We start from the raw sequence: 15,311 nt of genomic DNA on the forward strand, positions 1-15,311 counted from the left end.
TGTTCAGACTTTAGAATCCATAATCCGTCCAGCAATCCAAAAACTAGGCTACAGAGTTCTAAGTCCACAAACTGGAATCCGGAGTTCAACGTCTGAAGTACGGAGTTCATAATCTAGAGCTTGGAGTTAAAAGTCAAAAGTTCAGAACTAAAAAAGCAAATGGTCAGAGTTCAGAATTAAGAGTCAAATTTAAGAAAGGAGTATTCAAATTCAATCATTGATATATACAATTTCCTCCTCTGCCTACTATCAAACTAAAATGATACACCATACTCCGTTACTCCAACAGATCCAAAGCTCTTTCAACGCTTACGTGTGGTTTTTCTCTCTAGTGAAATCATTTTAATCCATTTCTCCTTTGAATTATGGAGTTCTTCTGAATTGTTTAGGTTTTGAATTATTGCACTCTCGAGAATTAAAATTTTTGAATTCTTGGGTACTGAAGCCACAGAGGGTATCAAATGCAAAAAAAAACGTAAAAGATGAAGAAATAATCCCGCAAAGTTTCAAATGGTTATAGGGTATCAATTCTATTATCGTTAGGCTTGTCTCATTACACAGTGCAACAATTTGTTTGCCTTGGCTCTTATGTATGATTTTTTGATGAAGTTTGATGCGAAAATAAATTTCCCTGAGTTTGAACATATTTCAACTTAAGTAAGAACAATGACGCCATTTTGCATTTTTGAGAAACTGGTAATTTTTGTGTTTTTTTCGACACCATTTCGTTTTGAGGCCAAATATCAAAATTCTAAGAGTTTATCCACATATTAGCATCCTTTTACCCATCTTTTGAAAAAAAACTGAGCTCAAAACGGTTATTCTACGAAACCGGTTTTGGCATTGTTGTAGTGTATTTCATAAAACAAAATAATATCGATTATTCCTGAACATTAATGATAATTCGCTAATATCTTGAAGTGGCAGTCAAATAATATCTTATCTTGAGTAAAAGGGTCTCAGAAATCGAATGACAGGTGTCTGAACTACGTAAAATATCAGCAAATTGTCGATTTGGCCCCAATTCCCCTACAATACAAAAATAAGTTTATTTGCTGACATTTTACGTAGATCAGACACCAACCATCCGATCTCTGGGACTTTTTTACTCAAAATAAGATATAATTTGACTACCACTTTAAGATATTAGCGAATTACCAATAATGCTCAGAGATAATCGATATTATTTTGCTTTGTGAAATACACTAAAACTATGCCAAAACCAGTTTCGTAGAATCACCGTTTTGAGCTCAGTTTTTTGTCCGATTTAAGATCTTTTTTTTTTTTTTTCAAAAGATGGATGAAAAGATGCTAATATGTGGACAAACTCTTAGAATTTTAATATTTGGTTTTAAAACAAAATGGCGTCGGAAAAACATCAAAAATTTCTAGTTTCTCAAAAATTTAAAATGGCGCCATTGTTGCCCCTTAAGTTGAAATATGTTCAAACTCGGGGAAATTTAGTTTTGCATAAAAATACACAAAAAATTATATATAGAAGTCAAGGCAGAAAAAAAAGTCAATTTTTGTTGCACTGTGTTATCGTCAGGGGGGTAAAGAGGGAACTGATACCCTATGAAACGTCTAAGAGTGTCTGTATTAGGATTCAAAAATGATTAAAAATGTAATATCTTTCAAAAATGCCATCAAAAGGTGGATGATGTCAAAAATACTAATTCTTTGAAGAGTATGAACTGTCAAAAAAAATTAAAAAAGTTTATTTTTATTATTGAAAATAATTGAAAAGACTTTTATGAGTCGAAAATATGACAAAAAAGCTATCCAAAATGTTTGAAGTAATTGACACAACTACAGTGATGCAACTAGGCCGACGAAAAATAAGCGAGAATTAAAAAAAATGTTTGAAGCTTGTCTAACTATGACAGTAGTCAACCCAGATATATGCTTCCTTTGGCCTGAAACGGAAAACGTGATTGAAATGAGGTCGTTTTCGAGTAATGGAAAAAAGTAACCCACAGAAAAAAGGTGTGAAAAGACCTTAATATAATGTAGGCGATTGATGATTTTTTGCAATCATGCTCCTAGCAATATTGATGACGAGCAGCTTTTTCCGTCGCTCCAACACAGTGCGGAGTATCTTCTTCTTAAATATCATACGTAAGGCAAAAGAGTAAAATGTCAGGAAAAAAGTGAAGTTGAATCCTTGATAAAGCTAGCATCCAACGACCGAAACGTCGGTTTTACGAAACTGTTAAGATAATTCGTTTAGACTTGAAAATACTACAAGGTACACAGCCATAGAATTGTAAGAAATAGTGACGTCCCACGTCTAAACACTAAACACTGTAATTACTTTAATTACAGACACAATAAATTCGTTTGTTCAGTGATTTTTGATTTTAATTCTCAGCCCCCCTCCCCTTCATTTTTTTTCAGAAATATATTTAATTACACTCGAAAGAGCTTCATTTACACTTGGTGATGTTGTGCCTGCATTGTTTTTTTTTGTGGAAACTACATTTAACAATCACAACGAAGATAAGTTTAAAATAATTAATTTTTGTTTTTTCATTTGCCAACAATTACATTCACTATATTAGGAAGACAGCTAATATAAGTATATTATTGTATATGTACACTAAGGTCGCTTTTTACGCGTTTTTTACGCGGGTTTTTTTTACGCGGATTCCGGAATTTACGCGGTTTTTTTTACGCGGATTCCGGAATTTACGCGGTTTTTTTTACGCGGCACGTATCCCCCGCGTAAAAAGCGACTTTAGTGTAAATGTAAAAATAAAAAAATATCTAACAAAGTTCAAATATAAAAAGAAAAAAGGTTCCGAATAGATCTTAGTAAATGTACAAAAAATTGATAAGCACTCACCGGCTTTTACTCATCTATAAATTAATATTTCTAGGAACTTATTCGTTCGATATTATATCGGTCATGGTTATTTAGTGGATATCAAAGATAAAAAATTATTGAAAATAACTTATAACCATTGTAAAAATGTTCAATTCTGATTGAGTAATTTATGGTTTTTATGGTAATTATATTTATGAGACATACTTTCAATCACCATCAGTAGCAGCATTGTAGTTTTGATTGCACGTGAATAGAAGTCGTGCCCGCTACAATGATAGACGACGAGAAACTAATGGTACTCTGCTCCACATATACTAAACGGTACTGTTGCTTTTATCAGCATCTTTTCTTTCAAGATATCAGTTTCTATTACGCTCTAACGGCAATTATAGAATTTTTTCAAGAAAAAAGGTTGTTTCAAACTTTTCGAAAAACCTTTACCTTCGAGACATCAAATTAGTCTAGGTTCATAAAAGTAAACATAAAATGACCTATTGGAAAGGGGATACTCAGTATTTTTTTTTTTTTTTTTATATGGATACAGAGAATATCACAGGGAATGGTTGGTGTCTATTCATGTCGTCTGTGCTAGTAATACTCGCATCTGATTAGTTCATTGTTCGCGTATATTTGTCCTTGATACTTTTTATCGGTTTTTACCGTTTTGCAATGGACAAATAATGAAAAATAGCATACTATAAAATTATTCAACATTTTATCTATCCAGCAACATATTTTTTGTTGTTATTCATCATGTGGTTATGCTGTTATTATCGTTTGAAATCTGACGCAACATTTGTCAGTTTCATTTCCAATTTTACAGAATGCATACCAGTATAGAAAACAAAGACGTAGTCCCTCGTCAAAAGAAATCCAACATCAAAATAATAAACAGTCGTTACTAAAAGTTATACATAGAAAAATATGACATCTCGCAAATTTTTATTTATGCAGACCTTAAACCATAAAAAAGTTGTGAAGTAACAATTTTAAACTCTATAAAACAGAAGAGCTCTTCATGACTTGAAAGCTGAAGAACACTTTTTGGGGGAATAACATATTTAGGGCGACATTGATTGTTGGCAAAACAATGCTTGATACGATTCAAATCAAAATCTTGCTGAAATTATTTCTAACATTTTTTACATGAAAACAATGTTATTTTAATATTTTTTTAATTGAAAATTTCAATTGTATTTTCAATCCACATTCATTAATACACTATTTTGAACAGTTATTTTTTACCATAAACCTAACAAACGTTGCTGGGGATAAACGATTTGGTTATTAAAACCATATTTTATAAGTTTCAAAACCTTTCTTAATTTATGATATATTTTCCTGCCTTTGGACATCATCACAGTTCCGAAATTTCCATCTTGGTTGGTAGTTGGCAGCTTCAGACTAATTTCTAGACACCAGAAGTCGCCATCTTGAGTTTCAAAATGAGTGAAGCTCAGAGCAGAGCCTGACAAGGTCATTTTCAATTGACAATTACCAGGATATAGTGACGCTTTGACCCGTCGCTTCCAATTGACAAGCTTTTGTATCATTTTCAAGCTCTTCGTGAGTCACACTAAAACTACTCGGAAACTCTTGCTTTGATTTTGACAACTGAAGAGCAAGAAACCGATACAAATGCGTTTCAATGGAAAGAAAAGATTATCACCGTCACTCTCACATTAAGCTAAACAAAATCCGATCGGAATTTGCGTGACGTATTTATTGGATGCCATTGCCGTTTTATTTGCGGCTTGCTATTATCAAACGAAGAGATGCGGTGCTAGTTTCAATTGAGACGCTGAAGGAAATGAAAGAGTTTCTTTCTCCGTCACTCTCTTCGTCAATTGATATAGTCGTCAGCTTCATTTGAAACGATCCGATGAACAACAGACGGGAAAGAGAGAAAACAGTGATTCGATGACAGCAGCCGGGAGGAATCAAGTGAAAATGAAACTGTTTGAATCGAAATGACAGCGCTGACAGCGCGGAATAATCAGTTTCATTGTTTTGTTCAGAAAATGTTGAGCCCTGGTTCTGAGTATCATCTCGATTCCAAAAATTTTCGTATTAGTTGACCAATAAATCTCAGAAACAAAGAAAATAACTTCGATATAATATAAAATATGTTAATGTTCATATAACTTCATGGTAAAAAAATGAAACCAATTCGGATTTTTTTGTAAATATTGATAGCACTTTGCATGGGACCGAAATTTTGTTTATTGTTGATAGGCTTGCGGAGATGAGAATTAAATTTTAGCAAATTAACTGTAACCACAAGAAATTTATAAATTTGGGGCAGGGATGTTACGGATGTGATTTTTAAGACATCTGCAGATGCGGATGCGGATATGTGATTACGGATGCAAATGTAAATGAGGATATCAATTTTCATGCGGATGTTCGGATATCCATAACATCCCTAGTTTAGGGTTATAACGAGCTTACCAACGATCAATTGGAAAAATCATATTTTTTTCTGCAGACGAAAACGATTTTTTTAAAACTCAGCATTGAAAAATATCGGCAAAAAAATTAATTAAGCTTAATTTTTCTTCATATACCCCCATTTTTATTTTCTCTTTTTTTGTCTTAGGAAATTCTTATTTCTGTTTACGAGGACTGATAAAATGTTCTGTAAATCCGAATTCTCTTTCACTAACAAAAAGATTAGATTTGACTTTTAACTCTCAAAATTTGACGATAACGTCTCGAGTATTCCCTGTTCCAAGTTTTATCGATTGTGCTTCCTTCTCTGTTTTGCAAAAAAAACGCTTCTCCGAAGCATAATTCTAAAAAAAAAGAATTGAAATTGTCACACTTTTTACATACAATATTAAAATTTTTTCGAGACTGCTTGATTACCATTATAATAATGTCTAGAAAAAGCCTTGTAATGTTTTCTTGTTCTTCGATTGTGGCAAAACTAGATATAGAACGAATATATTCTACATTTTTCTAAATCCTAAAATAAAATAAGAATAAGAATCACAAAATAAGAAACAAAAAGCTGCACTAAAAGCACATGTTTAACCTCTAATCCGACCTGTTTTCTCGCTCTATCTTACAGAGGGTTCGGCTTCATCACATTCGGCGATCCTGCCAGCGTAGACAAAGTATTAGCACATGGTACACACGAATTAGATGGTAAAAAGGTAAGCTGCTGTTGCTTTAAGTCCCTGCGAAATGCATGCAAATTAGTTCAGAGAACATAAAAAAGAAACAAACACACACACACGAATGTCACAACAGGTTTTCTCGTTTGCGATTCTAATCCGTCGGAAAGTGCGCGAACTGGAACGCGTTTTTTTGACCTCGTTTTGACGTTGACTAACGTCTATATCGGAGTTAGGCCCCTGAATTTGAAAATCTAGTAATTCAACCAGAGAAAACCAGGGAAAAGTGGTCAGGTTTTGAGCGCTTATTTTGCAGTCATCTATAATCAGGTTTTCGAGGTTTTGGCATCAATCGATCAGAAATTCTTTTACGGTTAAATTTATGTAACAAAAACAAACTATTTTTTGAGATACACTATTGAAAAATTGGTAATCAATATCGATTGTCTAAATCATACCGCGCAGCCAATCACTACCTCTCTTCCCAAGCACAGTCGACACTAACGGATACAATCGATCTGACTTTGTTGTTATTGTTGTTGTCACTTTCTGTTTCCGATGTTTATGCTGCTGCTAGCGGAAAAAACCTTGCAAATATGCATCTTTTTGTTGGTGTTAATTTTACGACAGCGGCCGGCGCCCCATCATTCTGATTCCAAAACCGCACCAGTGACATGCGGACGCTAGGTGATAGCAGCTGAAAGGAGGAAATACAAAATAGTACCGGTCATCTCGAGCCGGTTTCACCCGTGAAGCTGGTGGCTTTAGTAGTAAATGGCTACTGCAAAACACCTCAATGGCTGGAATTCTGGACGGACTAACCAGGAAACTATAATCGGCAACTGGCACCTTTTGGTGCCTCGAAATTTTGGTACAGAAGCGGCTAATTGAATTTTCTGTTTTACCAAATGCTGCTGCTAGCGGAAAAAACCTTGCAAAAATGCATGTTTGTGTTGGTGTTGATATTATGACAGCGGCCGGCGCAGCTTTCAAGAAACATTTGTCTCTACCATTCCATCATCTATGTAGCCCCTCCCTCTTTCTATTTATCTGACGAAGCCTTGGTATAAAACGTATCGTTCGAACATTTCACCCCATCAGTTTCATTATTAAACCGTACCGGATACATACGGACGCTCGGTGTTAGCAGCTAAAAGGAGGAAAAACAAAATAGTACCGGTCATCTCGTGCCGGTTTGACCCGTGATGCTGGTGGCTACTGCAAAGTACTAAAATGGCTGGAATCCTGGACGGAAACCAGTAAACAATAAATTGGCAACTGGCACCTTTTGGTGCCTCGCAGTTTTATAATAGAAGCGGTTAGTTGAATTTTATGTTTTACAATTGCTGTTGCTAGCGGAAAAAAACCTTGCAAAAATGCATGTTTATGTTGATGTTAATTTCACGACAGCGCTAGGTGTTAGCAGCTGAAAGGAGGAAAGACAAAATAGTACCGGTCATCTCGTGCCGGTTTCACCCGTTATGCTGGTGGCTTTTAGTAGATTAACCAGAAAACAACAATGTAATCGGCAACTGGCACCTTTTGGTGCCTTTAAATTTTGTTACAGAAGCGGCAAATTGAATTTTCTGTTTTACCAAATGCTGCTGCTAGCATGAGCATGAGCATGAGCATGATTGACCGCCCGCGGTTGCTACTCCGTTATTGCCAGATCAGCTGTAATTACACAGAGAACCAACAGATGATGCTTGGGACCAACATGCATCCTCAATGTGTAAAAACCGGTGACCTTAATCTTTATATTAGGCAATACCAGCGCCGGCCGCATCCGAATGCAGGTCAAAGAAGGAATTTGTATAGGAAAATGTTGACGTGATACTCGCTTATTGGAAGCCGAGAACACCTCTGCACTTCCACGAGAAATCACTGGGATGTTGGAGAAAGGGCAAGGTACACAGCAGGGTTTGTTTTGGTAAACGATGCGCTGATTTCGAGTGTCGGGTTCTTTAGAACAAGTATCGCGCGAACAAGTTCATTATATCCGTCACGATATTCATAATGCGATTCGAAGTCATTCAGTTTGACAATGTAACACCGCAGCAATAAATCGTACGCAAGGATACTGGACCTTTGATCAAATTGGGACAACTTCAAATAATATGATATCTCCTCGTAAGGTGATTCTCTTTACACCGAAATCAGTTGCGCGTTGTTGATCTATATGTAGATAATTCGACCTCATGGAGGTACCGACGAGGGGTCTCTAGGGGTTCGGTCAACCGGACATTTTCTACCTAACAGATCGACCAACGACGTTTCTCGTATATACTTTGTCTGCTCTAAAAAAACGATAAGATACCGCGAAAAACGCTTATTACGAAAATAACCATGAGTATATTTCTATCCAAACGTCGCGATCCTCTGCGTACGACGCACGCGATGTAGCCCATGCTACTCGTAGCAATCAGCTATTTGTCGATCCCGAGTCAATCCCAATCCCGAGAAGAAACGAACACACGTCGGCCGTCGCGATTCTTGGGAAGGTATACATCGCGTTTTCGTTAATCGCGATATTTATCGACCGGACGAAATCTTCGGTTGAACAGTCACAGTGAGACATGAACAAGTATCTGGGTATACCCCTCGAAATCATTATATTCCGAAAACGTTAATATAAGTAAAATTCTCCCGAGCCGGAAACGCGGTTTACATCGAAACACTACGACATTTCACGCCGATTCTCTCTTAGTTGTCGATGCGAATGTTGCCTATTAAATAGAAAAATTGGCAAAGTTTCATGCATACAAAGCCTTAATAATTTAAAAATGAAAATTTCCATATTGACCATCCATCGAGCTAATATAGTCTTAAGTTTGTTAACAAAATGCCGACCTTGTCATTATTGGAACATAGTATACAAAACATAAGCAGCCCAAAAGCTAGAAAAATCGAAAAAGTGAAGCATAAGATTTCATGTATTATCCACAACCATTGCTTTCGAGGTGAACACATGTTTGGCTGATAGAACCCTACTTGAAGCCTGACCGTGCAAAAACGTGGTAGATGACGGATTCGAGGCATACTATGCGTCATGTTGGCTCATTACTAAGTTGAGCTACTCTTTACCTTGGGTGTGATCCTGTTGGAAAGATAGAAAAATGGCAAAGCTTGGTGTATCTAAAACATTAAGTGCAAACATCAGGGGTAGATGTACATACTAATCCAAAGTCTTAAAATTATTGATAAGACCAAACCAATCATGATTATTTCAGGCTGACTAAATAGTCATCAGATGTCAAACTCAACTTTATTGAGTTTTCTATTACCTGTCATGCGATAGTCAGTGCGTTCAAAAATTCATTGCACACGACATATCAGTGAATACATATCAATTAATCCATTCCACCATAAATTCTAATAAACAATACTATTACACAAAACTACACGAGAAAAAGGCTCCAGAAAAACACCTTAATTGCACTCTGTTTTCAATTTGGACATTCAAAACTGTAACAGTTAAACATTCATGACGAGCACAATCAAAACGGCGTGCTACGTCGTTCCGCAAACTGGCAACTACGTGGTATTCGGTGGATCATCACATGATGTGAACCATATTCGAACGCGGACCAATTAGGAAAAAAAAAATAAAATTCCAAAAGCGAATCGTGTATGTCGTATCGAGCCCGTTGATAAGTTAACCTACCTCACCTGACGATTCTCATTGCTTTTACTTGTGGGAGAAAAAAAGTAAAACATTTCAAGACTCATCGTGCAAACAAAAAAAAACCCTACTCGCAGCCGAAAAGCTACCACACCTCGTGCACCCAACAGATCACTCATTCACACTTCTGCCAAAGTCCAAAGCCCGCTAAAAACCACTACACATAGAGCCTATGCATTCTTGATACAAAAAAAAAACATATACTCATCTGTTTTATTTTGGTTATGCCTATGCCAGCGAAACAAACGCCGACTAGCACAGCGCAACGCTACTCTCTCCGCTCTTCAGGTAGTGCAATTCTCTTCGATCACACCACCATGCACTCCATTTTCGCACGTTAATAATGAACCGCTAGTTAGCGCGACGCACGAAGTTGGCACTCACACTCACGCAACCTAACTTGCCTTACAATTTTCAATTTGATTTCGTGGATAAATTATAACTTCCACTCAAGAAACACTGTGTTTTTCACAAAACCTTCACTTTTCTCACTTAGACGAAGCATCACAGATCACAACTTTACACTTTTTAACAAGTTTGGCCCCTAAAATCACTTATAAATCAATGACTTTAACGGATAGCTTTCGGGGCACGTATTATCAGTTATCCTTGTTCAACGCCCTACCACCTTTTACCAAATGCTGCTGCTAGCGGAAAAAAAAAACCTTGCAAAAATGCATGTTTGTGTTGGTGTTAATATTATGACAGCGGCCGGCGCAGCTTTCAAGAAACATTTGTCTCTACCATTCCATCATCTATGTAGCCCCTCCCTCTTTCTAATGATCTGACGAAGCCTTGGTATAAAACGTATCGTTCGAACATTTCACCCCATCAGTTTCATTATTTAACCGTACCGGATACAAACGGACGCTCGGTGTTAGCAGCTAAAAGGAGGAAAAACAAAATAGTACCGGTCATCTCGTGCCGGTTTGACCCGTGATGCTGGTGGCTACTGCAAAGTACTAAAATGGCTGGAATCCTGGACGGAAACCAGTAAACAATAAATTGGCAACTGGCACCTTTTGGTGCCTCGCAGTTTTATAATAGAAGCGGTTAGTTGAATTTTATGTTTTACAATTGCTGTTGCTAGCGGAAAAAAAACCTTGCAAAAATGCATGTTTATGTTGATGTTAATTTCACGACAGCGCTAGGTGTTAGCAGCTGAAAGGAGGAAAGACAAAATAGTACCGGTCATCTCGTGCCGGTTTCACCCGTTATGCTGGTGGCTTTTAGTAGATTAACCAGAAAACAACAATGTAATCGGCAACTGGCACCTTTTGGTGCCTTTAAATTTTGTTACAGAAGCGGCAAATTGAATTTTCTGTTTTACCAAATGCTGCTGCTAGCGGAAAAAACCTTGCAAAAATGCATGCTTGTGTTGGTGTTAATATTACGACAGCGGCCGGCGCAGCTTTCAAGAAACATTTGTCTCTACCATTCCATCATCTATGTAGCCCCGCCTTCTTTCTAATTATCTGACGAAGCCTTGGTATAAAACGTATCGTTCGAACATTTCACCCCATCAGTTTCACTACTAAACCGTACCGGATACATACGGACGCTCGGTGTTAGCAGCTAAAAGGAGGAAAAACAAAATAGTAACGGTCATCTCGTGCCGGTTTGACCCGTGATGCTGGTGGCTACTGCAAAATACTAAAATGGCTGGAATTCTGGACGGAAACCAGTAAACAAGAAATCGGCAACTGACACCTTTTGGTGCCTCGCAGTTTTATAATAGAAGCGGTTAGTTGAATTTTATGTTTTACAATTGCTGTTGCTAGCGGAAAAAACCTTGCAAAAATGCATGTTTATGTTGATGTTAATTCCACGACAGCGCTAGGATTTAGCAGCTGAAAAGAGGAAAGACAAAATAGTACCGTCATCTCGTGCCGGTTTCACCCGTTATGCTGGTGGCTGTTAGTAATAAATGGCTACTGCAAAATACTAAAATGGCTGGAATTCTGGACGAGAATAATCGGAAACTGGTACCTTTTGGAGCCTCGAAATTTTGTTACAGAAGTTTTGTAAAAGAAGCGTTGCAATTCCCTCTACTATTTGCTTCAATGGGATATTTTTTTTTTTAAGAATACGGTAGTCAACGTCATGCGGTCGTGTCTTGAATACCACCCTCCTACTTTTTTTTCTGTGCCCAGGCGGGATCCAGGACCATTTCACACGTTTTTCCCACCCCACTCCCCAATGGTTGGTCACCGTGATCGAAATGCCATTTTTCGGTTGGGTGCGTAAAAATAATAATCAGATTTTATTTGCTTCAAATTATGTCACGGCAGGGCGTGGACGCGCGGGAGAGAGTGTGGAAGATAAATAAAATGCGAAACCCTGACTCCCATCCATCGTTTCCGAGAGATTGAAGTTCCTTTTTTTATGTTCGCTTTCTTCACTATCTGCTCCATTGGGTAGAGAAAAGTTTCGCCCTTCCGCTTGTCGTCCACTCCCGCGGGTTTTCGCTTCGTGATAGACAATATAAATATGTGAGCGCGTTTGCAGGTGCCAGAAGGAATGGAGTAAAAACGTGGTTATAGAAGGATTTTTTTCCCCATCACGAATTTTTCCACAAACTAGCGGATGAGATGGAAGAATAACAATGCAAAGTGCTTGCGCTTGTCGCTCGCGTCTGATGTGGGGGAGGGGTGGAGAGAGAGCGTAAAAACAGTGTCCTCCCAGCCCGTCCTAGTCGTCGTCATCATCGTCGTCGTCGTCGCCGGCGATCGCCTCTTTTGTCACGTGAGGACGTGATTCCGTTGCGAATGAGGGCGCGGGCGAGTAAACGTATGACTGAATGGTTTGTTTTTCTAAGAAGCATCGCTCGGATTAGCTAAATGATTCGAAAATGAAATACATGGTCACTTTGCGGGGGAAAGCTGGAAGAGTCGGGATGCTGCTCGAAAATAGCTGTTGTTTTTCTAGTTTTCTAGCGATGCAGTCGTCGTAAATTATATGAGTATGTATTATAACTAACAGTCTAACTAGATTCATTATTTTTTCGAAAAATATAGAATCTAGGAACTTACCACCTCAATCACGCCAAAAACCCCGGAGGTAGTAAAACCAACTCCGGGACAAGTGCAGGAGTCAAACGAAGCTCCTTTATTGAAGGTGGACACGGGCCATTCTCAAAGCAGGCATAACTCTTGTTGAATCGCCCCCTGGGACGCTATATTTTTTATTATTCATTTTAATTCCACTCCCGGTTCTAACAGGGTAGGGGTTGTATCATATCCAAAATAAAATAAAAGTGTAGAAAGAAATAATGGCACAGGGTGTAGCAACAGGAAGTAAACATTTCCTCGAACAATGATGAACGCAATTGCTATGACAAATCTTTAAAACTGATGCAACTCCGTCCGCACTCGTGACAGAGTACGGACTATCGAGCTTTAAGCCACACCCTGTGCGGTCAGTTCCTAACTTTTCACCCTTATTTTCGACTCACCACATCACTCTCGCATAAGTGGTCGTTTGTGTCTCCATCAAGCCGACACCAAGCACGACGACGGACGACGGCATTTGGGCCTTGAAACGGACGGTCCGCCAGTGCTGGGCTGTGCCGTAACGAAAACGAACATCTTCCATTATTTTGCGAACCCCGGCAGCCCAACCTGATGATGGTGCAACCGAACCGGACAATGGCGCTAAGATTACGTCAAATCTTGACACTCTTCTCCACGTTCGGTTGATGTAGTCGTCGGAATGGCAGTGTGTGTAGGTGCTTAAAGTCCATTCACCAGGGAAGTTGATGTTTGCATAAAATAGAAGGGAAGAATCACCGGAACGATTGATGATTATTTCGTAGGACACTCAGTCAAGTTTCTTTACTGGAAATACGAGCTACGAAAGTTGTTTCAACCAGTGGTGCCAAACAAGTTTTCGTTAGCATTTCATCAATTTTACCCTCTTCAAGCCTCCTTTGTTTTATAACGTTATAACCTTCCTCACTATATGGCAACCCTGCCATTCGCTGCCCATAAATCCGCACGGCATAAATCGCTTGTCGACACACATACACCGTTTGGATGCATTTTTAATACGATGACACACGGTCAAGAAAAGGGACGCCCGAAACCGAGAACAAATGAGAATTTACAGCGCCCAACAGCTTGACCACGAGAGTGCAAAGAACTGAGCTGTCAGGATTTACACACGCCGAGGACGATTGATTTATGGAGTCGTCGGTCGTTCGTTCTCCGTTCGATACTACTCCTGTGTTAGATCGGATGACTTTTCGGATTACAAAAGAATCTGTTCTGTTTCGTCCTCTCCGTTCTCTGCTGCCCCGATATCTCGAGCAGAAGTCATTTGCCGTTAAATACCAGCTAATGACAGCATTGGGAGGATGTCGCTTAGGGGTACTGCCACACCGCAAGCACACAACAGGGAATCAGCGGGCAAACGGAATGACACGCGTGTTTTCAATTAATCCGAACCGTTTATACAGTATTTGTTTTCCCCTTGACTGCTGCTGTTCACAGGTTTTCCGGTTTTGTAGATAATAGGAGGGAACCCGGTTGTTACAATTACTTACACTTCCGAAGAACCGGTCCAGGTCCAGTCCCTTTCGATGCACATCTTCACGATACACGACTGGCTGTAATGGAGACAAACTAATCTTGCCTTCGCACTTGTCCGTTGTTGACATTAACGTGTGTGTGTGTGTGTGTGTGTAAATTTGTAGATCTGTAATAAGAGGGACAAAACTGATTAGCGTAGAAACTGACCCAGAAAATCTCTGTTTGTTTGTTTACTTTCAGATCGATCCCAAAGTAGCATTTCCTAGGAGAGCACATCCAAAGGTGAGTGGCGTAATTTATTTATCATTTTAAAATGATCAACAGCGGTTTAAAGTACGACTTTCTAGCATTTTGGCCGCCGTAAAGTAAGAATTTTTCATTGGATTTTTGAGAAAATTAGATGAGACTAGGATCAATTGTTTCGTCAACCGACCTACATTTCTTCTTACTCCATTTTTTTGACTAAAATTGAGTGTTACAGAAATTTCAATTAATTATCAAAATTTCGCAGTCCAACAAAACTAACGAGCGTTTTAACGGAAATTTGAAACACGCAAAGAGTAAAAAGTAAGCAGTGAGGAAAAATTTGGAACCACGGAGAATATAATCAGAGATGACAGGAGTCTCCTTGGAGAAATTGGCCGGTGTAGCATTCTCAGCAGAGAAGTCAGATTATTTTACATATAATTATGTGAAAATTCTGACACCTACATGTTTCTACCGATACATTACAGTGTATTACAACTAAAAACTATCATTGTTGCATGTGGTTTCAAAGCAATATTGGAATCGAAGTTCACGATAACAAAACCACGTACGGTAATATGAAATACTAGTTGAACGTTCCCGGCGATGCTCGGGATCAAAAGTTTCAAAATTAGGAATAATTTTTTATAATTTATTGCATTATTAGCACAACTCACTTCAAAAATATTTCACATCTTATACGTCCATCATCCCTTAAAGTACTTTAACATTCTGAGAACGCATAGAACGGAAATACCCATATTGGATTGTATTTTGTGATTTGGGGATGTTTTACAGAAACTGGAAATCGCCATTTCGGATTTCAAATAGACGAATGGAGTTCGGAAGTTTCGGAAGTATTGAAATGGTTGGCCAAATACCACTTTAGATTATTTTCCTGAAACCAG

The 15,311-nt window shown here is 38.3% G+C and overlaps 1 protein-coding gene across 2 annotated transcripts in view; it reads left to right on the forward strand.

The window, feature by feature from the left end:
* LOC129726076 (RNA-binding protein Musashi homolog Rbp6) overlaps positions 1-15,311 on the forward strand; it is a 1,668,991-nt gene that overhangs the window by 749,935 nt on the left and 903,745 nt on the right. For both annotated transcript variants that reach the window (XM_055682685.1, XM_055682686.1), the window contains exons 5-6: positions 5,901-5,985; positions 14,398-14,439. In XM_055682685.1, coding sequence (XP_055538660.1) covers positions 5,901-5,985; positions 14,398-14,439 — 127 coding nt within the window. The remainder of the gene's footprint in view (positions 1-5,900; positions 5,986-14,397; positions 14,440-15,311) is intronic.

Source organism: Wyeomyia smithii, chromosome 2, assembly GCF_029784165.1.
Source record: "Wyeomyia smithii strain HCP4-BCI-WySm-NY-G18 chromosome 2, ASM2978416v1, whole genome shotgun sequence".
In the NCBI taxonomy this organism is placed as follows: Eukaryota; Metazoa; Arthropoda; class Insecta; order Diptera; family Culicidae; genus Wyeomyia; species Wyeomyia smithii.